Raw genomic sequence first — 26293 nt, 5'->3', positions numbered from 1 at the left:
TGATGATGCATGGAGGGGATTGTAACCATGGCAATGAAACTATATACGATAGGATGAATGTAAAACTAATGCTCTCCCATGTAAACTATCACATAATTCACAGTAAAACATTTTAAAAAAAGGTTGGCGGCCTTGGGAACCATATCCAGGGTCACCATGAATTTGTTCTTTGAGTCCTTGCAGTGTAGTGGGTTAAGAACTGGGCTGCCAACTGCAAGGTTGGTAGTTCAAACTCATCAGCTGCACTGCAGAAGAAAGACGAGGCAAATTCATAAAGACTGACCGCCTCGGAAACCCCGGGGAGCAGTTCTGTTCTGTCTTAAAGGGTCGCTATGAGCTGGAATCAACTCAATGGCCATGTGCTTGGTTTTGGTTTGGAGTCCTCAGCTCAGCGCCTGGTACTTTGCCAGTGTGTAGGAAGGACAGCGTGTGTCAGGGACGCTGGTACAATTTGCTAAGAGGAAAAATAAATAATTCAAATGACTGTCCAGAGTGGATAAGGTACGTGCATTTGGGGTTCATTTCCCCATTGCGCCTACCCACAGCTTCCAGTTAAGAAGTTGGAGGCTGGAGTGTGCCAGAGGGGCCTCTGATGAAAGGTCATTGAAAATCCCACACATGGGGTTACTCCAAGTCAAAGCGGACTCCACAGAAACTGGTTTCACATATCTAATTAAAAATAAAACCAAAGAATCTAACCCCAACCAAACAGGGACTCTGAGAGATGAGAAACGGGTCTGGAAAATATTGTGTTGCCAAAGGGAAAATGCAAACACTGGCACCTGGGTGGGGAGGGTCTGGGGGGGCAGGTGCCCCCAGCAGTGCTGTCTCCCTCATGCCTCCTGGGGTGAGGGGTGAGGGGTGATGGGTGAGGGAGGGCTGCTTCCCACGGTCTCAGTTTGGGGGCTTGCACTGAATACACATTACCTGGACCTCACGATTGATGGGAATGACAAGGTAGGCGCTTCAAACTCACCAGCCACTCCATGGAAACCCTATAGGGTTGGTGTGAGTTGAAACCAACTTGACAGCAGTTAACAATGACAGCAGTAATGAAAACAAGATGAGAAACAACGCCAAAATTATGATGGTAGGTTTATTGACAAGTATTGATGTAGTGCCTACTGGATGTATTAAAAAGCCCTGGGCTCAGTGGTTCAGTGTTCCACTGCTAAGCGAACCTACCAGCCGCTCTATGGGAAAAAGATGAGTCAGCGTCCTTCTGAAAAGAGGCTCAAAGTTTGTTCTCTTGTTTTTTTTTTTTTGAGATGAAGTGATGAGACAAATTCTCGCCATTCTTACTTCCAAGGAGCATTCTGGTGGTTGATTTTCCAAGAGAGATTTGTTCATTCTCCTAGCAGTCCATGGTGGTGGTGGTGGTGTGCCATGGAGTCAGATCCGACTCATAGAGACCCCTGCATGGAGTTTCTGACGCTGTATATAATATACTCAATATTCTTCACCAACACCAGAATTCAAATGCATCTATTCTTTGGTAGTCCTTATTCACTGTCCAGCTTTTGCATGCAAATGAGACTACTGAACATATCATGGCTCGGGTCAGGCGCACATTAGTCCTCAAAGTGACATCTTTGCTTTTTAACACTTTAAAGAGGTCTTGTGCGGTAGATTTGCCCAATGCAATACGTCATTTGATTTCTTGACCACTGCTTCCATGGGCTATTGATTGTGTATTCCAAATAAAATGAAATCTTTGACAGTTTCAGTCTTTTCATGATGTGGCTAAACTGGCCCAGGTGTGAGGATTTTAGTTTTCTTTATATGGAGGTGGATTTCATACTGAAGGCTGTGGTCTTTGATCTTCATCAGTAAAGGCTTCAAGTCCTGCTTGCTTTCGGCAAGCAAGGGTGTGTCATCTGTGTATCGTAGGTTGTTTACGAGTCTTCCTCTAATACTCGTACTGTGTTCTTCTTCATAGCATCCAGTTTCAAGGATTATTTGCTCAGCATGCCGATTGAATAAGTATGAAGAAAGGATACAATCTTGACACACACTGTTTCTAATTTTTAACCATACAGTGGTCCCTTGCACAGGTTCTGAATGAGTGCGTTTAAGTGTTTGGATTTCCCATTCTCAATGTCATCCACAATTTGTTATGATCCACACAGTCGAATGCCTTTGCATAGTCAATAAAACACAGACAAACATCTTTCTGGCATTCTCTGCCTTCAGCTAAGATCCACCTGACATGAGCAACGATATCCCTCATCTGAATCTGGCTGAAATTTCTGACAGCTTCCCGTCGGTGTGATCCTGCAACTGTCCTGGAATGATCTTTAGTAAAATTTGATTGCTGTGTAATATTGATATTGTTAGATCGTTTCCACAGTCCCCGTTCTTTGGAATGAGCACAAATATGAATCTCTTCTAATCGGTTGGCCAGGTAGCTAGCTGTCTTCCAAATTTCTTGGCATAGTTTAGTGAGTGCCTCTAGCATCAGTTTCTTGAAACATCTCATCTGGTATTCCATCAATTCCTGGAGGCTTGTTTACGTGCCAATGCCTTCAGTGTACCTCATACTCCTTCCTTCAATACCGTCAAGTTTTTGATCATACAGTGCCTCTTGAAATGGCTGAACCACTAGAAAAACCAGCTCCTTCTAGTCCAGTGATTCTGTGTATCCCTTCCATCTTTGGATGTTTCCTGCATTGCTCAATAGGTTGTCTGTGGAATGCTTCAATATGGCAATTTGAGGCTTCAGTTTCTTCGTAATTTCTTTCAGTTTGGGAAATGCTGAACATGCTTTTCCCTTTTGATTGTCCAACTCCAGGTCTTTGCGTATTTCATTATAATATTTCATTTTGTCTTTTCAAGCAACCCTTTAAAATCTTCTGGCCAGTTTACTTCATCTTAGCTTCTCTATGTTCAAGAGGAAGTTTCAGAGTGTCTTCTCACATCCATTTGGTCTTTTCTTTATTTGCTGTGTCTTGCATCTATTCTTGGAACAGGCACCAAATTCAGATGAGGTTGTACTTTGGCGCTGGTGGACTTGCAATTTTTCTGAGCTTCAGCTTGAATTTGAATAGAAGCAATTGATGGTGTGTTTTGTACTCACCGGTGGCATTGCTGTAATGGATACTGATCTTTTCCATTCTCTCTTTCCACAGATGTAGTTAATTTGATTCTTGTGCATTCCAGCTGGTGGGGTCCACGTGTGTAGTTGCTATTTATATTATTGAGAAAAGGTGTTTCTTATGGCTAGGTGTTGGTCTTGCAAAATTCTCTCATGAGATATCCGGGGTCATTTCTGGAATCAAGGCCATAGTTTTCAACCACCAGTCCTTTTCTTGTTTCCAGTGTCTACATTCCAATCATCAGTAATTCTCAATGCATCTTGATTTCATGTTTGATCAATTCCAGACTGCAGAAGTTGGTAAAAATCTTCAGTTTCTTCATCTTTAGCACCAGCGGTTGGTGTGTAAAATTGAATACCAGTTGTATTAACTGGCTTTCCTTGGAGGTGTATGGATATTACTCTATCATGGACAGTGTTGTTCTTCAGGATAGATCTTGAAATGTTCTTTTTGACAAAGAATGTGATATCATCCCTCTATAATTTGTCATGCTTGGCATAGAATAGTTGTCTTATTCAAAATGGCCAATATCAGTCCATTTCAACTCACTGATGATGAGATATAAGTTACAAATAACGTGAACTGGTAGCTATCAGAGAATACAGCATGGTGCTAACCTACCATGATAAGTCTGTATTTGGTCTCATTATTTTCCAACCAGTTTGTACATCATTCTTAAAGGACATTTTAAGAGGTTTGCTTTGCTTCTAGAAGAAAAAGCAAAATGTTTGAAGACTTGGCCTCAAGGTCTAGTTTGGATTGCTAAACATGACAAAGTTTCTGGGTACACTATTTCACTAACATCTGAATACTTTCCTGAATGGTGGTGGTGGCGGTGTGCCGTGGAGTTGGTTCCACCTCATAGTAACCCTGCATAGGGTTTCCAAGGCTGCAAATCTTTATGGGAGCAGAAAGCCTCATCTTTCTCCCGCAGTTTCCTAAATGGTGAGTGCCAATACCTTTAGAATTTGGTTTCACTGTCTAAATATTCTACAGAGAGCATTTTGTAAGATGTACCTTTTAGAGCCATCTCTGTGGCTTCCCTGAGCCGTGTTTCTTCCTGGGATCACTGTGACCATCTCCGTAAGCCAGACCTCAGCCAAATCCCAGCAAACTAGGCGTGTGCTTTATTCAATGTAAATGACCTTCACTCAGTATAAACCCCACCTCTCAGTCTTGCAGTATCATTCAGTTTTATCTTTGTCATTTTCTTCAATTGCTTAAGTATTTTACAACCTCAGCCAAGGCAGTCATGAATAGACTGCTTGCTGTCCTGTGAAGCTGAAATCCAGTTTCCACTTCAGAGTGGGTTATAAGATTCCCTTAGACCTATCGCCCTCTAGTGCACGAAAGAAGTACTGTGAATCCGAGACAGTAGAAGACGCTTTAAGGATTACGTGGTTGTACTTGGGAAAACTCCTGGAATATAAGTGGGTAGAAAGTGTGGGTTCAGACGTCACTGTTAACATGGGAGTATTTTCGTTGCTTGTCACAGATTGTCAAATAGTTATGAAATTAAACATTCTCGCATGGCAGTTGTTCGAGCAGAACAACATGATTTAAAATGAAAAGACAAAGTCAAATATTATAATGAAATATGCAAAGACCTGCAGTTAGATAACAGAAAGGGAAGACATGTTCAGCATTTTTCAAACGGAAAGAACTAAGGGGGGTGGAAAATCAAGCCTCGACTTGGAATATTGAAGGATTCTATGGGCAAAATATTGAATGATGCAGAAAGCATCAACAGGTGTGAGTCAGGGGTGTATCCTTACAGCAGACTGATCCGATCTGTATGCTGAGCAAATGAAAAGAGAAGCGCAGCATTAATTACGATTGGAGCAGACTCATTAGTTGCCTGCGGTATGCCGACGGCACAGCCTTGCTTGATGAAAGTGAAGGAGACTGGAAGCACTTACTGAATGAAGGCCAGAGCTTTCAGAATGGATCTGTGGTGAAGTGAATTATCTAATGTCTCTTCTAGCCACAGTCTGCAATTCCCAACAAACGGCGTTTCTGCCCTGTTGGCTCTGGGTGAGAGGAGGGGGCAGAAGATACTGATAGGATGGCGTGATTCAGCTCATGGAAATGGCAAAACCCGGAAACTCTAGCGTGGGTATAAAAATGAACCATCTCGGAAACTGGAGCGGGGATCTCATTATCTTCGAAGAAGAAGAACCAGGAGTGGACTGTGTCCTTTGGACCCCGAGACCCCTGTGCATTGGAGGAAGGGCAGAGTAGCAGCAGCAGCAGAACTAGAGCACAAGACAGAGCAGCGGCCTTCCCAGCCCACAGAGCAAGTCAAGCTGAGTGACCTTGGGCAGGAAGCTTGCTTGTAGAGTGGGGTGCCTCTCCCAGGGGGAGAGGTTTGCTGACCTATGGAACCAGAGGCCAGCGAGTGCCTTCAGGTTGATGTTTATGGTGGTGGTGTGTAGTATGGCTGTTTATTGGCAGTAGGCTGGAAGAACTGTGCCCTGAACCAATTCTGACCCTGAATTGCAACCTCTTTAACTTCTCTAGTAAACCCCATAACTCTGAGTCTGCTGTCTGTGTGGCCATTGCTATGAATTATCAAACCTGCTTAAGTAGAAAGCGTTGTGCTTCATTTTTTAAATTATTTTTTTAGAAGAATTATATACACCTCAGTAGAAAGAAAACAAAAATCCTCACAACTGGCCCAATTAGAAACATCATGTTATTATTGTCAAGTGCCACCGAGTTGGTACCGATTCACAGCAACCCTATGCGCAACAGAACGAAACACTGCCTGGTTCCGAGCCAATAGATAAACACTGATGCTGTCAAGGATTTCATTCGATCTGGATCCACAATCAGTACCCACGGAAGCAGCGGTCAAGAAGTCAAATGGCGTATTGCTGATGAGTTTGAACCACAAAATGGCCATTCAAGCTTACCAGCCGCTCCTCAGAAACCCTATATAGGGTTGCTATGAGTCAGAACCAACTACACAGCACTTAACAATAACAACTGCCTCTAAAAACTACCATATTCCATTTGTCAGTGTCCACCACTTGTCTGTCAGTTTGTCCTGCTGTGGTGGCCTGCGTGTTGCTGTGACGCTGGAAGCTATGTCACTGGTATTTTGAACGCCGGCAGGGTCCCCTACAGGTTTCAGCTGAGCTTCCAGACAGACTAAGACGAAGGAGAGGCACACTACTTCCGAATTATTGACCACTGAAAACCATATGAATAGCAGTGAAACTGTCAGATGCACCAGAATATTGACTATTGAAACATGACGCAGCACACCAGAATATAGTCAGATATAGTGACGGAAGATGAGCCCTTCAAGGAGGAAGGCACTCAGACTGTGATTAGGGAAGAGCTGTCTGCTCAAAGTAGGGTTGGCCGTGATGACGTGAATGGAGTAAAACCTCTGGGACCTTCATTTGCTGATGGGGCACACCTCAAAATGAAGAGATACAGCTGTAAACATCCATTAATAATCAGAGCATGGAATATACAAGGTGTGAATCTAGGAACATTGGAAATTGTCAAAAGTGCAATGGAACACATAAACATTGATATCCTAAAAGCATTAGTAAACTGAAATGGACTGGTATTGGCCATTTTGAATCTGACAATCACATGGTTTACTATGCGGGGAATGACAACTTGAAGATGAATGGCGCCACAGTCATCATCAAAAAGAACATTTCAAGATTTGTCTTGAAGTGTAATGGTGTCTATGATGGGATAATATCCATAGGCCTATAAGGAAGACAAGCTAATACCATTATTATTCAAACTTATGCACGAACCATTAAAGCCAGTGATGATGAAACTGAAGAATTCTATCAACTCTTGATTGATCAAACATACAATCAAGATGTATTGATAATTACTGGTGATTGGAATGCAAAGGTTGGGGGAAAGAAGGATCAGCAGTGAAAAAATGATGCTGGAGATCACATGGTAGAATTTTGCAAGACCAATGACTTCTTTGTTTAAAATACCTTCTTTAAACAGCATAAGAGACGACTATACACATGGCCCTCACCAGATGGGATACACAGAAATCAAATTGACTACATCTGTGGAAACAGACAATGGAAAAGCACCATATCATCAGTGAAAACAAGGCCAGGGGCAGACTGTGGAATAGACCATCAGTTGCTCATATGTAAGTTCATGCTGAACCTGAAGAAAATGAAAACAAGTCCATGAAAGCCAATATATGACCTTGAATACATCCCACCTGAATTTAGAGATCATCTGAAGAACAGATTTGATACTTTAGACACTAAAGACTGAAGACCAGAAGAGCTGTAGGATGACATCAAGAACATCATACAGGTAGAAAGTAAAAGGTCATTAAAAGACACAAAAGAGGGAAAAGACCAAAATGGTGGTCAGAAGAGACTCTAAAACTTGCTCTCCAGTGTAGAGATGCTAAAGCAAATGGAAGAAATGAAGAGGAAAAAGAACTTAACAAAAATTTCAAAGGTTAGCTCGAGACAACAAAGTCAAATATTATAATGAAATGAGCAAAGATCTGGAGTTATAAATCCAAAAGGGAAAGACATGCTCAGCATTTCTCAAGCTTAAAGAATTGAGGAAAATATTCAACCTCAACTTGCAATACTGAAGGATTCTTTGAGCAAAACATTGAATGATGCAGAAAGCATCAACAGTAGATGAAAAAATAAATAGAGTTACTGAACCAAAAAGAAAAGATTGATGTTCAACCATTTAAAGATGTAGCATGTGATCAAGAGTCAAAGGTACTGAAGGAAGAAGTTCAAGGTAAACTAAAGGCATTGGCAAAAAACAAGGCTACTGGAATTAATGGAATACAAATTGAAATCTTTCAACAAACTGATGCAGCACTGGAGGCACTCACTCATCTCTGCCAAGAACTTTGGAAGACAGCTACCTGGCCAACTGACTGGCAGAGATCCATATTTGTGCCCATTCCAAAGACAGGTGACCCAAAGCAATGTGGAAATCATTAATATCTCATGCAAGTAAAATTTTGCTAAAGATAATTAAAAAACGGCTGCAACCATATATTGACAGGGCACTGCCAGAGGTTCAAGACAGATTCAAACGAGGTTGTGGAAGGGGGAATATCATTGCTGTCATCAGACTAATCTTGTCTGAAAGCAGAGAATACCAGAAGGATGTTTATCTGTGATTGATTGATTGATTATGCAAAGACTTTCGACTGTGGAGTATGACAAGCTACGGGGAACATTGCAGAGAATGAGGATTCTGGAAGTTATTGTGCTGAAGAGGAACCTGTATGAATATCGAGAGGCATTTTTTTTTTTTTTAACAGAACAAGGGGACACTGAATGGCTTAAAATTAGGAAAGGTGTGTGCCAGGGTTGTATTATTTCACCATATTTATTCAATCTGTACACTGAGCAAATAATCTGAGAAGCTGGATTATATGAAGAAGAACGTGGCATCAGGATTGAAGGAAGACTCATTAACAACCTGTGATATGCAGATGATCCAACTTTGCTTGATGAAAACAAAGAGGACTTAAAATACTGATGAAGATGATGGGCCACAGCATTCGGTATGGGTTGTACCTCAATGTAAAGAAAACAAAAATCCTCATCACTGGACCAATAAATAACCTCTAAATAAAAGGATAAAAGATTGAAGTTGTCAAAGACTTCATTATACTTGGATCAACCATCAACACTCAAGGAAGCAGCAGTCAAGAAATCAAACAATGTTTGTATTAGGCAAATCTGCTGCACAAGACCTTTTAAAGTGTTCAATAGCAAAGATGTCAGTTTGAGGACTTAAGTGTGCCCGCCACAAGCCATGATATTTTCAATAATCTCATATGTATGTGAAAGTTGGACAGTAAATAAGGAAGACCATAGAAGAACGGATGCCTCTGAGTTATGGTGTTGGAGAAGAATTGGAAAGGTACCATGGATGCTAGAATCAATCAATCTGTGTTGGAAGAAGTACAACCAGAATGCTCCTAGAAGTCATGATGACCTAATTACGTCTCTCATACTGTGGACATAATATCAGGAAGGGCCAGGCCAATAACAACAAGGAACTGTTGTACATACTATGAAATTGATCAATTCCTCTAAAAGTCCAAACCTTCCTCGGAGATGGCCCGGAACTATGAGATCACGTGTCCATGCTCCAAAAGCAGACTCTGTCAGGGAGCTTCTGGAGGGGGTGCTCTGAGAATTACTGTGAACATGCATCAGGTACAGTGTCCAAACCCCACGTTTTCCCTTGCTCCCTGGGATCCTCCAGACGGGCAGGATCTGGAAGAGGGAAGCGCTGGCATGGGGTCAGGAAGCCAGGGAGGAGCAGCTCTGGGGAAAGGGGGCCCTTCAGAATAGAGACGTCAGGGTGTCATCAGAGGACTCCATGTGACCTGTCCACTTAGGAGGCCAGCAGGTACAAAAGGTGGGGAGCCAGGACCCGAGGGCTCACAGAGAAGCTGACCAGGAGAGATGGTACCCACGCTGCTGGCACGCCTGCTCCTCGCCTGTTTGTTGGCCTCTGTGAAGGAGGCTTGCTTTGGACACTCATCTTCTTCCAGGCCCCTGGCCGAACTTCTGCTGTCCCCCCTCATCCATCTTTGAGATCTGGAGAGCACACATCAAGTGGACCCCTAGTACTCCAAGGATCGCCAATACCAGCCCAGCGTCTTGGACTCTCCACTTCACCCAAACCCAGGATCCCAATAGAACGGAACACTGCCTGGTCTTGCACAATCACTGCCTGGTCACAATCACTGCTACACTTGAGCCCATTGCTGCTGCCACTGTGCCAGTCCATCTCATTGGGGGCCTTTCTCTTTTTTGCTGACCTTCTGCGTTACCAAGCATGATGTCTTTCTCCAGGGACTGGTCCTTCCTGATAACATGTCCAAATTATGAGAGACCAACTCTCACCATCTTGGCTTCTAAGGAGCATCCTGACTCATAGCAACTCTATAGGGTTTCCAAGGAGTGGCTGCTGGGTTTGAACCACTGACCTTGTGGTTCAAACCAACCTGTGGTCCAGTGCTTATCCTATAGCGCCACGCCAGGACTCCAGAGATTTGCAGGCTTGGCAACCCTAGGGAGCAATTCTATGCTGCCCTGTAGGGTTGTAATGAGTCGGAGTCCACTGAAAGCCAGTGGGTCTACAGATCTCAGCACAATGATGCTTCACTCGGGCCAACTGCTCTTGAGATGTTTGTGGAAGTCTTGTGTTGGGAGACGTTTGAGTGGGACTTACCCTGCTGCTGTGCTCACGAGACTCTTGCAGACTCACCACCTGGTGGCCCAATCATTTCCACCATTGCGTCTTCACACTCTCAGTATTGTGCAATGTGAGATACATGTGGATTCATTTTTCAAACTTCTCAACCAGAGAAATCTTTTTGGAATGAAAGCTCTCAATTTGGGGCTGTATAGTTCAGACCATTGTTTGCATTTCAGGAAGCCATTTCCCATATAAGAAGCCGGTGTCGGTGGGGAGGGTAAGTGATACTTTTGCCAACGAGTTTCCCCAAGATGCGTTTTTATTGGCCCTGAATGAATGGGATCATCGTCTGTGGGGCTGGTGAAGAACAGCCAAGGAAAGCAGCTTGGTGTAGACAGATTCCAATTCAAGTGTTGGGGTGGGGATGGGGGAACTCAAGAATATTCCCCTTGTTTTGTATAACTGGGGTAGTGTGTCCGAGTCAACGTATTTCAACAGTTTTGCATCATTTGGAGTTCTTGGATACAAGGAGCAACTGACCCTGACTAACCTAAGGGATTAATCAGGTTCCTCTTGGTCACGTGCCCAAAGGCTGTCAGGACTGGGCCTGGGTCTGGGCATTGTCAGGAGCACTTGCTGGGAGGGAAATACCTCCACAAGACCTCCAAGTTCCAGAGTCACAAAGTGATGTCCCTATGCTTAACAAGTCAAGCTCCTGGCTCATTTCCAGTGTGAGGTCCTTATGCTGAACATCAAGATATTGACTCATTTCCCACGAGACTGTACCTGAGCTCACCGTGTCCCACATTTCATTTATGGAGTCTGTCTGCTCAACACATCAAGACATTCATTTCACATCCCTGTTCTCAACTTGTTCCAGATAGCAACCAATTTTACAACTAACCATCCTTGACCTAAATGTTTCAGATTTTGACTCAAACATGCCAAAGGAAAAGGGAGGCAGAAGCTCTTAGCACATAAATAACTTTGTGATCACATGGCCAAGACCTCACACTTGGTTTGTGGCCAAATGAGTCTGGGTTGTGGTGAAATGGGGCCGGCCTTCATCCTGTAACTAAGACAGAATTCTTAGGGGAGATTTTCCCTAATCCCCAAGGACTTGTGACCATTTTCCTTTTGACACTTGCCCTACTCCTTTTGACACTTGTTCCTTTTGCCCAGGAAAGAAGCTAGTTCCTGGGGCAGAAAATGTCATTATCCAAATAGTTCAGTGAGGGCATTCACTTAGTCCACTAAGGGGACTTGTCAGTTGGTATACTAATGAAATGACCAGTCATGAGGGTACAAGGCTGAGAGGTCCCGTCCTGAGGGACCTGCACATCCATTAAAGAAGGGGGTGACGGGCTTATCTGTGTGGGGAAGACTTCCAGACTTGTCAGTGTGCTTGCAACTCCATTTGGATGCTGACTTTATAACCAGTTACTTCTCTAATAAACCCCGTACCTACAAGTATTGTCTGTTAGGTCTTGGTCACTGAACAAATGCTTGAACCTTGTAGGGAAATAGAGAGAGCCATGAGGTAGAGGTTCGTCTGGGGTCAGAATTGGTAGAAAGGTTGGAGAGAGGAGGTACGTGTGACCTCCATTTCACAGGAATCTGCTTTGAGTTAATTCTGGTGATGATCCTCAGTTTTCTCCCTGAAGGTAGACAAGCAGGTCTGACACCATTACTGCATTGTTATTGTTGTTAGGTGCCATTGAGAGGTACCAATTCATAGTGATCCTATGCACGCACAACACAATGAGCCCAGTCCTGGGCCAACCTCACAATTACAGCTCATCAAATCCCTGTCCTGTGTGTCCCAGATCTGCCCTGGGTCTCTAGAAAGTCAAGTCTGGGAGAAGGGGCCAGCCAGAGAGGTAAGAGGAAACACGGAAGAAGCCTTGAGGAATGGGAGGATTTGAGCTCTTTTTTAGCACAGATGATGGCTGAGTCAGTTCAAAGGCAGCTGGCAGGAAGCCAGTGGGGAAGAGGTTCTCAGGTCAGTAAGAACAGAACAAGGGGCTACTGAATGGAATGAAACAGGAAAGGTGTGCACCAGGGCTGTATTCTCTTAACACTTTTCCAAACTGTATGCTGAGCAAATAACCGGAGAAGCTGAATTATATGAACGGGGCATCAGGATTGGAGGAAGACTCACTCATTAACAACCTTCGATATGCAGATGATACAATCTTCCTTGCTAGAATTACTGATGTTGCACGTCAATGTGAAAAAATGAAAACCACCACCATTGGACCAATGAGTAATATCACAGTAAATGGAGCAAAGATCGAAGTTGTCAGAGACTTCATTTGGCTTACATCCAAAACCACATGGAAGCAGCAGCCAAGAAATCATACCGCGTTGTGTAAATTGAATGCAAAAGATCTCTTTGAAGTGTTAAAGAGCAAAGATGCTTCTTTGAGGACTAAAGTGCACTTGATTCACGCCATGGTATTTTCAATTGTCCTCAGTACTTTGGACATGTTATCAGGAGGGACCAGCCCCTAGAAAAGGACATTATGCTTGCTAAAGTGCAAGGGCACCAGGAAAGAAGCGACCCAATGAGATGAATTAACAATGGGCTCCAATGTAACAACTGTAGGTCTGGACAGCTTTTCACTCTGTTATGCAACAAGGAAAAAAGTGCCCGTGAAAAACGCCTACAAGGTTCCAAGCCCCACTGTGATAACTACACAGAGACAGTTGCTAGCTTGGACTCTAATTTGTATATTGTTTGTTTCTGTGTGGGATTTTTTTGTCTGGTTACCAAATATGTGATGTGTATGAAGGAGCTCCAAAAAATTGCATTATCTTTTGATTTCATCTTCCACTAACATTTTAAAGCCTCCCTATCTATTACTCAAACAGAACCAGAAGGCACTGTGTGGTTCCGAATCGGGAGATCTGTGCATCAGGGCTGTATACTTCTTATTCAGTCTCTGTGCTGCGGAAACTGGACTTGATGAAGAACATGGGGTCTGGAAGCGAAGCAGCAACACCCTACGATACTGCCCAAAGTGAAGATGACTTGAAGCAGTTACTGACCTAAGTGGTGGTCAGGCTACTGCCTTCAATATGCAATACGTCTAAATGGGTGGCATGGGGAGATCCTCAAACTGGACCAATCAGCATCGTGATCAATTAACTAACACATCACGTTGGCAATGATTTCACTCAATGGGGGTTGTTGTTGTCAAGTGCGGTTGAGTTGGTTCTGACTCCTAGCAACCCTGCAAGGGGTTTCTGAGGAGTGGCTGGTGGGTTTGAATCACTAGCCTTCTGGTTAGCAGTCCAGTACTCAAGTGTCACACCAGGATTCCATCTATGATGGAGTCAAATGATGTACTACACTGGACAAATCTGCTACGAAACACCTCTTTCAAGATTTAAAAGCAAAAATTACTTTGAGGAGTAAGGTATATCTGACTCATCTGCATGTGAAAGATGGAAGAAAATGGAAACGGGCCTGGGTGGTGGAAGAAAGGGGTTCTAAATACAGCTATGGCCACGGGACCCACTGCAGAAAGGAGGACTGTCATTGGTATGTATTTTTTTCTTGCATGTGTGCATCAATTATTTTTGCTTTGTTCATTTGCACATGAGATGTAAATGAGGTCTCTGTGTTTCTGGTTGTGTGTTAGGCACAAGAACAACTTTATTTAGAGATGATGTATATGGTTAATGGAGATGTACAGGTGATTAGTTGACCAGTGGACTCTGACAGTTCAGGTTTTGTGTCAACTGGGTCAGGATTCTCAGTGGTTTCGCAGCTGAGATGTAGTGATCTGCATGAGAAGATCTAATACCATGTAATTAACGCTACAGTGAGGTCTGCGATGAACAGCCAGCCAATCAACTGAGTCTCCGCGGGTGAAGGGTGTGGCCTGCTTCCCGTATACAGGACACTTAGGCAAAGCTTGCTGGCTCTTGGCTGGGACTGGATCTACCATCGGACTCACCCATTGGACTTGAGCCAGTGGCCTGCTCTATTGTCTGCCAATCCTGAGTTGTGCCCCACCAGCAAATAAAGGTCCTGAATGCTTTGCTCCATTCATTTCATCTTGGTTAACTGTATTTTGAGGCAGTAGCTCTTCCCCAGTCATGTCTGGAGTGCCTTCCAACCTGAGGGGCTCATCTTCTGGCACTACATCAGTGTTCCACTGTTATTTGTAAAGGTTTCAGGGGCTAAACATTCACGAGTAATCTGCCTCGCCTTCTTCCTAGTTTGTTTTAGAAAGCTCTGCTGAAATCTGTCCATCATGCATGACCCTTCCAGCATCACCGCACCATGTAGGCCATCACAGTACAGCACACTACAGGTTAAGTGGTGGTCACGGTGGTTAGGTGCCGTGGAGTCAGTTCCGACCCATAGCGACTCTGTACAGGGTTTCTCAGGCGGTAAATCTTTACGGGAGCAGAAAGCCTCATCTTTCTCCTGAGGAACAGCTGGTAGTTTCGAACTGCTGACCTGGAGGTTCGCAGCCTGATTCATAACCACTACACTACCAGTGAAAAAATATGTGTTAATTTGTCCCCACATCAATATTTTAAAGAAGTTCCAAGGTGCTAAGAAAAACAAAAGTTTCAAAGATACCACAAACATGATAACTGAAATCAATACAAACATTTTATTTAATGATGTTACTTCTACTTATTCATTATTGTATAAAAGGATGATTACGTTGCCTGTCTAACATCTTGGGCGGACTGAAGAATCTGTGGAGATACGGATGGCAGGAGTGTCTTCATCTCTCTTGTGTGAGCCCCCCGAGGTGAGAAGACCCTAGAAGAAGCATTGGCACAGTTAAGCGTCAAGGAGAAAACGATGTTCACTTTGCTTTGAAATCATGTCCCAGTTTTACAATGTGGAAGAAAACAAGAATGCAAATGTCAAATAAGGAATGAAGTTGGTGAAAAGGAGCTGATTGGTGTGAATTCTCAAGTTCACATGCCATTGCAACCATTTTGAGAGTATTATTAATGAGTGCTCTTTTAAAGTCAAAATGTGAAAATCCACAAGGAATGTAAAAATGAGTATTATCTAATTCCTCAGAAATTCATGAAGTGCTCAGACACACAGCTCTCGAGATCATTCAGAAATGTGAGTCTGGCCTTGCTGCACATGTCTAACAAGTTTCACACACACACACACACACACACACACACACACACACACACGCTTCGTCTGCGATCCTGCTCACTCCACCTGCCTGAGTGTTGCCGCTGCAGAAGGCGTGCTATGCTGATGGGTGGTCGCCTCGCCAGGGGCTGGGAGGAGGGCAGGGTCTGGGGGTCTCCGAGGTTGGGGGTGTCCTTTCTTGCAGCTCTCCCTTGTGACTGTGACAGTGGCATTTGTGACGGTCCCCAGGAGGGGGTCTGCAGTGGTGGAATCCTGGTAATAAATTCAGCACACACAAACTCATTAGCGCTCCACAAGGTGCCTTTGAAACATGAACATTCACAGGGGGCCTGATTACAGGTTCAAGGCCATTGCAGGTGTGACAAGGCACGCTCTGAGTAGGAAACTTGACAAGGCCGAGGGACCACGCAGGGCAGCCTCCTTGCACATAGTACTCCTGCCCTGGCTTCTGCTCCCAACAAACCCTCCCCCGACAGTCCTCTACGCAAACACCAGGAAGACAGGAATTGCTTACAATATACTCCTTTCCAATGGCCCGTATTTCTCATGAAAACATTCATCACAGAACCTGCAGTTGAGAAGACAAGGCCAGCGGAGGTCCTCGGGGGATTAGTATCTCTAACATGGGCCTCCATGTTCCTTGATCTCTAAAACTTGCTCTGTCCTCACAGTTCAGCAACGCTGACTGATCGTGGCTGCTGTCTCATTTGGTGGCCAGCCTCTCTAATGCCTTTAGCCACTCACAGTGCACCCCCTCTCCTGGTGGTTCTGCAGACGGCGTCAGTGCTGAAATGCTGAGGTTCTAAGGGCTCTGTCTCCCCATACCTGAGGACCCTGTGAGCTTCCACTGCAGTTCATTCAGCCTCACATCCCACCACCATGCCACCCAGGGAGATGAGCCCTCATCCATGTGCCCACTGACCAGCTTCCTGACACCATCAGGGCTATATCTGAACTTGCCCACTCAACTGCCCTCCTTGGACCACTTCTTCACAGGAAGCCAGACTCGTCTCCCTGCCAACATCTACTCTGCCTGTACCATCTGTCCATCCAGGCACTCATCCGAGGACAGAGAGGAAATGACCTGAGCAGGCAAGCACACTGGGGGCCCGATGAATGCTGTGCACAGTTGGTACACTATGGAGGGTCTCCGCTCCTGGGGCATGGTGAGGGTGTGTCAGCAGAGGCTCAGTGGAGGGGCTCTGGTGGTCTTGTTAACAGTGAAGGCTTTTAGCAGGCACAACAGTGGGGGCCTCATGAATCCAGGACCAGGTGTGAGGTCACGTGGTGTGTGCACGGGCTCTCTGGAAACTGTGGGTGGAAGTAGGGAGCTTGAGAGTGCTGGAGGGGCTGGTGGGCTGCCTTGGTCCACTGGTTCAGTGTGAACTTGACTGGAGGTGTCAGGAAGCAGTTTGGGGCTTCAAGCCAGGGACTGGTAGGAGGCGGCTTGCCATTCAGAGACTACCCTGACCTCTGAATAGATGAAAAGCTCTGTCAACGAAGACATTCAGTGTGTGTTCAAATATGCAACGGAGGAGTTGGGGCCATGAATTACTATGGCCCTTCCAGATACAGTCTTTTCTTTTTGGCTTTTATTGTGAATTGAGTAAGTTTACATGGGAGAACATGGGTTTTGCACTCATCCTATCGCATTGCAATGATGACAATCCCCTCCATGCATCATCATTCAACAGTCTTTGCTTCTATTCCCTCTGCGTTTTTTTTTGATGTGCACAAAAACACTCAGGAATATATCATTTAAACAATCAAAGGCACATTCTGCAAGCCTGCCTCTTGGCTGCCAGCACATGGCCTTTCTCTTTCCATGAGTCTGGAGTCCTCAGCTGCTCTATTTCTCCATGTCCTCATCATCTCTGCCTCCAACTCTGGTGTCACTGCTTCTCTGGTTAGCGTTCCACGTTCCACTCATGCTCTTCTCCCTTGATGGTCCTAGGGTCTTCTGTCCCTGGAATGTAAGATTAATTACTCCCCCCTTTTATGTTACAAAACTTCTACCTTTACAGTTGTAACAATCACAATAAGTCATGATAACAATCACAATCGAATCAAAAGAATCCTAGCCCCATCTCCTTTCACCAGACCTATCTAGACAAAATGATAACTATTCAGTGGGGATTCTACCCCTCCTCCCCCCACATGCTGTGAAACTAAATTCCCTCTTGAAAACTTGTAAGCCAGCCACTTCGTGCCTTTATAGCCTCCCGACCCCTATTTTAGGTAGCCAATGTCTAAACTGCCTGTCCCTATCAAGCCTGTGTACAGAGGGAATACGTTTGATCCTTGATGTGAAGACTCCTTCCCTCTTGGTTGGTACTTTGAGCTACTATGTCCATAAGGAGCTCTGGTAGAGTAGTGGTTATGAATCGAGCTGCTAATCTCAAGGTCAGCAGTTTGAAACTACCAGTTGTTACGTAGGAGAAAGATGAGGCTTTCTGCTCCCGTAAAGATTTCCAGCCTCGGAAACCTTAAGCAGGGTTGCTATGAGTCAGAACCGACTCCACGGCACATAACCACCACCATCACATCCGTAAGTATAGGTCAAGTTCATTAAATTGTAGCAAGTTACACTTGCTTCTTTTATCAAATTTCTTTATCTTCCTCTGGTCGAGCACTGGTCATCAAGCCATTGAAGCGAGGTCAAATGGGTACTATCTGCAAGTTTGGGTGTTCCTGTGCATCTCCCCCTACTTCATATCAGCTCTAGCCCTCTGTGGCTAGGTTAATCAGGCATAACTGAGTGTTGTTGTTGTTAAGTGCCATTGAGTTGGTTCCGACCCATAGTGATCCTATATCGAGTTTTTGAGGAGCGGCTGGTAAGCTTGAACCACCAACCTTGCAGTCCAGCACATTAACCCACAGCGCCACACCAGGACTCCATGTGACTGAGTGGTGGTGGTGGTGGCGGCTGGTGGTTGGTGGTTAAGTACTGTGGAGTCGGTTCTGACTCACAGTGACCCTGTAAAGTGTTTCTGAGGCTGTAAATCTTTACAGGAGCAGAAAGCCTCATCTTGCTCCCGCGGAACAGCTGGTAGTTTCAGACTGCTGACCTTGTGGTTTGCAGCCCGATTTGTAACCACTACGCGACTGAATAGAAGGATGCAAATGATGTGTTTTGGGCTCATGTGGTACAGTGAATTATTTAATGTCTCTTTTAGCATGAGTTTGTAACTCCCACCAAGCAATGTGTTGCCCTGCTGGGCCTGCTGGGTAAGAGACCGTGGGAGAAGACACTGAAAGGATGACATGATCCAGCTGTGGAGCTCAGCAGAGTTCATGGAAATTGTAAAAACTTGAATCTCTAGAATGGGTACAAAATGAACCCTGTCATTTTGTAGGACAGGGAGAGGGAGGGATCTCACTACCATCAAGAAGATCCAGGAGTGGAGCGTGTCCTTTGAACTTCAAGATTCCTGATCACTGAACGTCCTGGATCTAGGGACAGAAAGCTGTGACATCAGAGGAGGGGCAAAGGAGCAGCAACAGCAGAATCAAGAGCCAGAGCAGGAGACAGAGCAGCGGGCTTCTCAGCGCACAGAGCAAGTCAAGCCAGGAGGCTTCTTGTAGAGCACGGTGCCTCCAGGCACTTAAGTTGGGGCGCTAGGCTTGCTGGCTCACGGAACTAGAGCCGAGTGCCTTCAGGCAGAGGAGGCCTATGTAGAGTGATGCATTTTGTGGGCATTTATCAGCAGCTGACTGGAACAACTGTGCCCTGAGCATTTCTGAGTGTGAACTGTAACCCGTTAACTTCCCTAATGAAGTCCGTAACTGTGAGTATGGTGTCTGAGTTCTGTGTGGCTGCAGCAAAGAGCCCGGTTGAGTAGAGAAGGCTTGGGAGGGTTGGCTGGTGGCACGCATTCTGCAGTCCATCACGGGGTCTGAAGATTTACTATTATACAGTAACGTAAACCAAATACAAGGTGTCCTAGGAGGGTGGGACTGTGCTCATACGCTGTATTTGTTGTTAGGTGTCATCGAGTCAGTTCCTGCCTGATGTTCTTGATGCCATTCCACTACTTTTCTGGTCCTCGGACATTAGTGTCTAATGCATCCAATCGGTTCTTCAGGTGATCTGTAAGTTCACGTGGGGTACATTCAAGGTCCAATTTGGGCTCTTGTGGACTTGTTTTCATTTTCTTCACCTTCTGCCTAAACTTGCATACGAACAATTAATGGTCTGTTCCACCATCTGCCTCTGCCTTAATTTAGTTGATGATATGGAGCTTTTCCACTGTCTCTTTCCACAGACGTAGTCCATTTGATTTCTGGTGAGGTTCATGTGTACAGTCTTCTTTTATGTTGTTTAAAAAAGGTATTTGCAATGAAGAAGTCATTGGTCTTGCAAAATTCTATCATATGCTCTCCAGTATCGTTTCTATCACCAAGGCCATATTTTCCAACTACTGATCCTTTCTCTTTGTTTCCAACATTTACATTCCAATCACCAGTAATGATCAATACATCTTGATTACATGTTTGCTCAATTTCTGACTGAAAAAGTTGGTAGAATTCTTCAATTTCTTCATAACTGACTTTAGTGGTTGGTACGTAAATTTAAATAACAGTGGTATTAACTGGTCGTCTTTGTTGGCATATGGATATTATCCTATCACAGGCAGTGTTGTAGTTCAAGATTGACCTTGAAATGTTCACTTTGATGGTGAATGTGACGCCATTCCCCTCAATTTGTCATTCCCAGCATAGTAAACCACGTGATTGTCAGATTCAAAACGGACAATGCTCGTCCATTTCAGCTCACGAATGCCTAGGACATTGATGTGCTCCATTTTATTTTTGACAACTTCCAATTTTCCTAGATTCATACTTCATACGTTCCATGTGCTAATTATTAATGGATGTTTACTGCTGTTTCTCTTCATTTTGAGTTGTACTCCATCATCAAATGAAGGCCCCAAGGGCTTTACTCCATTCACGTCATCACGGTCAACACTCTACTCTGAGGAGGCAGCTCTTCCCCAGTCGCATTTTGAGTGCCTTCCAACCTGAGGGGATCATCTTCCTGCACCATTATCTGAGAATATTCTCTTGTTCTTCATCATGTTTCAATATTCTGGTGCTGACACTGTTCCACTGCTATCCATAAGGTGTTCAGTGACTGAAGATCCGGAAGGAGTCGGCCTCTCCTTCTTCCTAGTTACCTTCATCTTGAAGCTCATCTGAAACCTGTCCACTGCGGGTGACCCTGCTACTATTTAAAATACCCATGGCATAGCTTTCAGAATCACAGCAACACAAAAGCCACCACAGTACGACACGCTGACAGACGAGCGGTGCATGGGTTGACTTTGCTGTTATTTGAAACACCAGTGGCATAGCTTCCAGTATCAAGCAACATGTAAGCCACCACAGTACGACACACTGGAAAATGAGTGGTGGGGAAGGTGTACGGAACCCTAGTAATGGCTTGCCGTCCACTAGATTTAAAATTAGCTAGCTCAGAGGCAGAATAGAGGGGAAAGGGCGATGTCTCTGCCATCAAGACAGAAGAGCCAGTGGGGAGTGTCCCTTTGTACCTGAGACCCCTGTGCTGAGCCTCCTCAATCCAGGAGACGGAATGTTGTGACACCAGAGACAGGAAGACGCGGTGACACAGATGCAGCAGCAATAGAGGCAACAGAACCAGAAGAATGGCAGAAGCCAGAGCCCTGGTCTCCGGGTGCCTGGAGCTAGAAGGCCTTTGCATAGTGGGCCTTACTGCTGGGTTAGCACACCTCTGGGCACTTGTCAGAAGAGTTGGGTTACTGACTGACGGAGCTGGAGCTGAGCACCTTTTAGACAGGCTCGGGACACCTAATTAGCAACATTCAAAGATGTTTGTAACCCTTGCCTGAGCAGGGCGGAGGCCAAGGGCCCGAGTGAGTCGTGCCTGTCGGCATGGCTGAGAGGAGGCTGTCCTGATGTTAGACCTGTATCCAGAGCCTTCCCGATCCTGACCTGTGACCTGTTACTTCTCTAATAAGCCCCACAACAACAAAGCAGAGAAGTCGAGTGCTGTAGTGGCTGGAGTCAGAACTGGTCAAGAGACTGGAGTGTGTGTGTGTGTGTGTGTGTGTGTAACTCTGACCTTCTCCTCAGACGAGTCAGCTATGGACTGGTACTGATGGGGAGTCTACTCCTCGCCCAATGCCCCACTGAAGTTAGAGGAGGTCAGATGCTACCCCATGCCATTTGTACACCCAAATGTCTAAGAATAAGAGCACAGTCAAGTCAATCATGGCTCAGGGGCTGGCAAACCACCACCCATGGGCTGAAGGCAGCTCATCACCTGCTTTTGTAAACACAGTGTCACTGGTGCACAGCCATGGCCATTCATCTACAAGAGGTCGTCGGCTGCTTCCCTACGTTTGAACAGTGGAAGTGGGACTGGTGAGCTGTGCCGGTAACCATTCGGCCCACAAAGCCTAGGATAGTTGCTATCTGGACCTTAACAAAAAGTATTTCCCAACCTGGGTTTATTCCAATGATAAAAGTATCAAGCAGCCATTAAGTAGGTGCTTTTGCAATATTTAATACATTTCAGCTTCAAAAATAACACATTAAACAGTATATATGATCCCCGGCAACTACTAAAATAATCTTTAAACTTTAATCCTAAAACCAAAATTATCTTCTGAAATCTTCTTAGGACAAAACAATGTTGCTATTGTTGTTCAGAGCCGTCAGGTGGATTCTGACTCACAGTGACCCTGTATAGGATTTCTGAAGAGCAGCGGGAGGGTTTGAAAACTGACTTTGTGGTTCGCAGTCCATGCTGATGGCTGATCGTATAGCGCCACCCCGAGTCCTAGCTGAGCTTCATTAGTGAAAGCTGTCTGCCTTGAGCGCTGTGCTCTTTTCAGTTATCCAGCCTGAATGTGGCACTGCAGGATCGGCACTGGATGGGTAACTGCAAGGCCAGCAGTTCAAATCCACCAGCCGCTCTCAGAAACCCTATACAGGGTCACGTCTGAGTCAGAACTGACTCAACAGCACACAACAACAACAAAGAATACTGGATGCAAGTGACAAGAGCAACTCCAAACATTCACTAGGAACCTTAGGGAGCAATGGGGGAGAAACTGCTCGGAAAATGAGGCAGAGGATGTCTGCAGACTTGAGGAATGGACTCAGTGGCACTAAATGGCACCTGGGGCAGCTGCTGAGTGGGAGCCGACTCTGCTGGGCCTATTATCAATAGTGACAGCAATTCAAGAACTTTAAAAATCCCTCCAAAACAGTATATACAATGCAATATACATAGTACCTGCAATACAGAAAAACAGGATTGCAGAGCAATACACTGATGTTTTAACAATAATTATTTCAACAAAGTAAGCAAGCTTTCTCTTGTTGATGTATTTTCATTTCACATATGTTATAAAGCACTGCTCATGAGGTCTACCTGAGACTCTTGGCCATGCTTGCTTGACTTGGAGTTAGTCCAGGGTGCTGGAGGCCTCGGTGGGAAACGCTTCCTGTGGTGAAGTGGGGTGGAAAGAGACGTTGTTCAATGAACACACCACTGTACTCTAAAGAGGCACACTAAGCAGCCTGGTGCCTCTGTGGACTTCTGACAGTGTTCCCATCCTGAGATCAGTAGGGAGAGCCCCCCCCCCCCCCAGCCCCCAATCAGTGTTCACGTCACAATGTCCCTATTGTTGGGCTTCTCCCGACTCCACGGAAACAACCATTAGGGTAGGGCGTCAGTGTTTAAAATTGCGATCTCTTTAACTTTATGGCCCGTTGGCACTTTGAGACTATGGAAAGCAGCTGAATCAGTCACTACTTTAATACTAACAGCCGCAAATCAGAAACAGTAAATTCTGCTGAGTCTGCGCCTGATGCGGGTACTCTCTGGACAAGGCTTCAGTCTCCAGCCCTGGGACCTGGTGACCTCAGGGAGCATCTGCAGGTCCCTAGTGCACACCTGGTATGCAGAAGGCTCATCACAGACAGCTGGGGAATTGCTTGTCTTCTCTCTGTACTGCTAAAGTCTCTGATCCTGCTACCTGGAGAACTATGGGAAGGGAGACAGTGCTCAGAAACTCTGCTAGCTCAGACATGAGGGTGAGAAGAGCTGGAACAACACGTGGCATTTGGTATAGTGTGGCTAAGGGGCATCTTCAGGCTCCTGAGCAAAAATCCACCCAAGCTAGACTCCTGGGCCCAGAGGCAGGGACATGGCCCCAGAGGACTAGAGTGGAGTGTGAACCATCCAGCTGATATGATGTGAGGGGAGATGCACAAGAATACTCATACTTGCAGATAGTACCCATTTAACCTGGCATCAATGGCTGGATGATCAGAACATGACTAGAGGAAGAAAGAAGAGAAAAACAACAACAACAACCCACTACAAGTGGATGAACTTGACCTATGCTTGTGGCTGCAGTATGACAAAGGAGCGAACAAACCTTTACAGTGAGGATCATTCCCACCCCCTTGGTAAACAGGGTTGACAAGGGTGGGAAGCTTAGACATTGGCTACCCAAAATGGAGGGCCTACAAAGGCAAGAAGTGACTGGCTTATGAGCTTTCAACAGGGTACCTAGTTCCAGAAGGTATGGGGAAAGGTAGAATCTCCACTGAGTTGTTTCCTACCTGTCTGGATGGGGTTGATAAAAGGTGAGGGGGAAAGGACTCCTGTGGTTCAATAGGGAATGATCGTTATCAGGTCTGACAGTGAGTGTTGGAAAGGTAAATGTAAAGGTTTGGTAACATAAGGAGGGGAGCGGCTGATTTTGCAGTCCAGGAGCAGAGATCCTTGGAACCATCAAGGGAGAAAAGCGAAGTGCGGGACCCTGTCTGGGGAAGCAGTGACACTAGGGATGGAGACAGAGACGATGACATGGAGAGAAGGAGCGGCTGGGGACTCTGGACTCAGGGAGGGAGAGGGGCTGTGTGCTGGCAGCCGGGGTGCAGACTTGCGAGGTGTACCCTTTGGTTGTTTGATGATGCATGCAGGGGATTGTAATGATTGCAAGAAACGATATACGATAGGATGAATGTGAATGTAAAGATAATGTTCTCTCATGTAAACTAACACACAACTCACCATAAAAGCTTAAAAAATACAAAAATTTTAAAAAAGAGCAAGGTAACTAGATTATTAGAAATGGCACAATCAGAAGACAAGTAAAGAGGATTTGGGCACATTGTGAAAAATGTAACTAATGTCATTCATCAATTTGTATAAAATTGTCAAACGGGAACCTAACTTACTCTGTAAACTTTCACCCAAACCACAGTAAAATTTTATTAAAAAAAACAAAAATCCACCTAAGCTGTGGGACGTTTACACTGTCTGCATCTTGGCTGTTGGAATAATCTGTGTTAATAAGAAACTTCTTGTAAAAATGTGCACAGCCCCTTTTCCTCTGCTTTACCACGGGGAACAGTCATCGGAAGAGACTGCTTTTCCTTAATACCTGAATTCTTTTACTCAGCTTTTGGAGAATTTTAACATAAACAAGAAACAAGAAAAGCATCTGGGATCACTTGCTGATGTGTCAGTGTTAGGGACTGAATTGTGTCCGCAGAAATACGTGTTGTAAATCCTAACCTCTGTCCCTGAGCAGACAGTGGCCAAAGTTCTGAAACGTAGCCATAATCAAACACCTTGAGGGAATGAGTCACTGGTCCTATGGGACATCAAGATCAAGTGGCATCACCTGTCCCCCCAAAAAAAGGTTCCACAACCTACATTAGTGTGTAATGAATAGGGTCACACGTATGAGCAACTAATGTACAACTCTTGGTCCCTCCCTGTCCAGAGAAAAGAAGAGTGAAGAAAATCAAGGAGACATGGTAAAAATTAGTTCAAAAGGCTAACGGACCATGTAAACGTCACCCTCCATGAGCCTGTGACCTGAAGAACTAAGTGGTGCCTGCATACCATAACAGCCTGCTCTGAAAAGGGTCACATCAGTGGTTCTAGGGAGAGTGGGAGAAAACTGTAGAACAAACATCCAACTCATAAACAAGACCTGACTCACTGGTCACACAGAGATTGGTGGGCTCCCCAAGACAGGCCCATTCATCACTTTTGAAGCCTGGACATGAGCTTGCCTCTGCAGCTGAACTTTCAGCCGACCACACACAGGTCCACAGGGGCAACAATAAGGCTTCTTGGAATAATCAACCATTTGAGATCCAAGGCACAGCATTTGCCCCAGGACACGACTCAGAAGGCAGGAAGAGACATGAGAGGAGGGAGACAGGAAGGAGGTGAGGTGTTCGCTGCTGCACTGGGGAATGGCGATCATTAGCACAAAGTGTATGAATTGTCCAACGGGAAACTGACTGGCTCTGTACACTTCACCCAAAGCGAAATGCAAAGTTAGAAAAAACTGTAACCTATACAATTGTGCTTGTAGTCCCATATGGGGATAGGTTGTCTTTTCTGTGTTTCAGTGAGACAGGATTAATGTTTGAGTCCATTTCTTTTGAGATATAAAAGAGTGATGGGTAAGGCTGGATGTCGATGCCCGTGGTTTGGGCAGTTATGATGTAGCTTGGCAGTTAAGTAACAATGTAGTCATCTGCCAGGATGAGATCTGCTACGAACAGCCAATTTGTTGAAAGGACGTTTCCTTGGGGGTCTGGCCTGCATCCAATATGTATGGATATTCTGGCAAAGCTCTGTGGCTTTTTGCTCCATCTGATTCTTGCATCTTGCTCTATATAACCCCAGACCTCCAGTTCTTTGCACTTCAGCTAGCACCTGCTGGACTGCCTGTTGAACCATCATAGCCTGTGAGCCAGCAGCCTGCTGTCTTATTTGTTGATACTGGATTCACCAGCCTCTGCAGCCAGCAGCCTGCTGTCTTATTTG

The 26293-nt window shown here is 45.1% G+C and overlaps 1 protein-coding gene across 1 annotated transcript in view; it reads right to left on the bottom strand.

Moving 5' to 3' along the window:
- LOC102830805 overlaps positions 1–26293 on the bottom strand; it is a 129868-nt gene that overhangs the window by 51364 nt on the left and 52211 nt on the right. Inside the window, exon 12 of the mRNA XM_006874133.1 lies at positions 9325–9415. Within this exon, the coding sequence (XP_006874195.1) occupies positions 9325–9415 (91 nt within the window). The remainder of the gene's footprint in view (positions 1–9324; positions 9416–26293) is intronic.

The sequence above is a fragment of the Chrysochloris asiatica genome, unplaced genomic scaffold (genome assembly GCF_000296735.1).
Source record: "Chrysochloris asiatica unplaced genomic scaffold, ChrAsi1.0 scaffold00262, whole genome shotgun sequence".
Classification (NCBI taxonomy): Eukaryota; Metazoa; Chordata; class Mammalia; order Afrosoricida; family Chrysochloridae; genus Chrysochloris; species Chrysochloris asiatica.
Note: the sequence above shows the minus strand (reverse complement) of the source record. Positions and strands in the feature narration are given on the sequence as shown.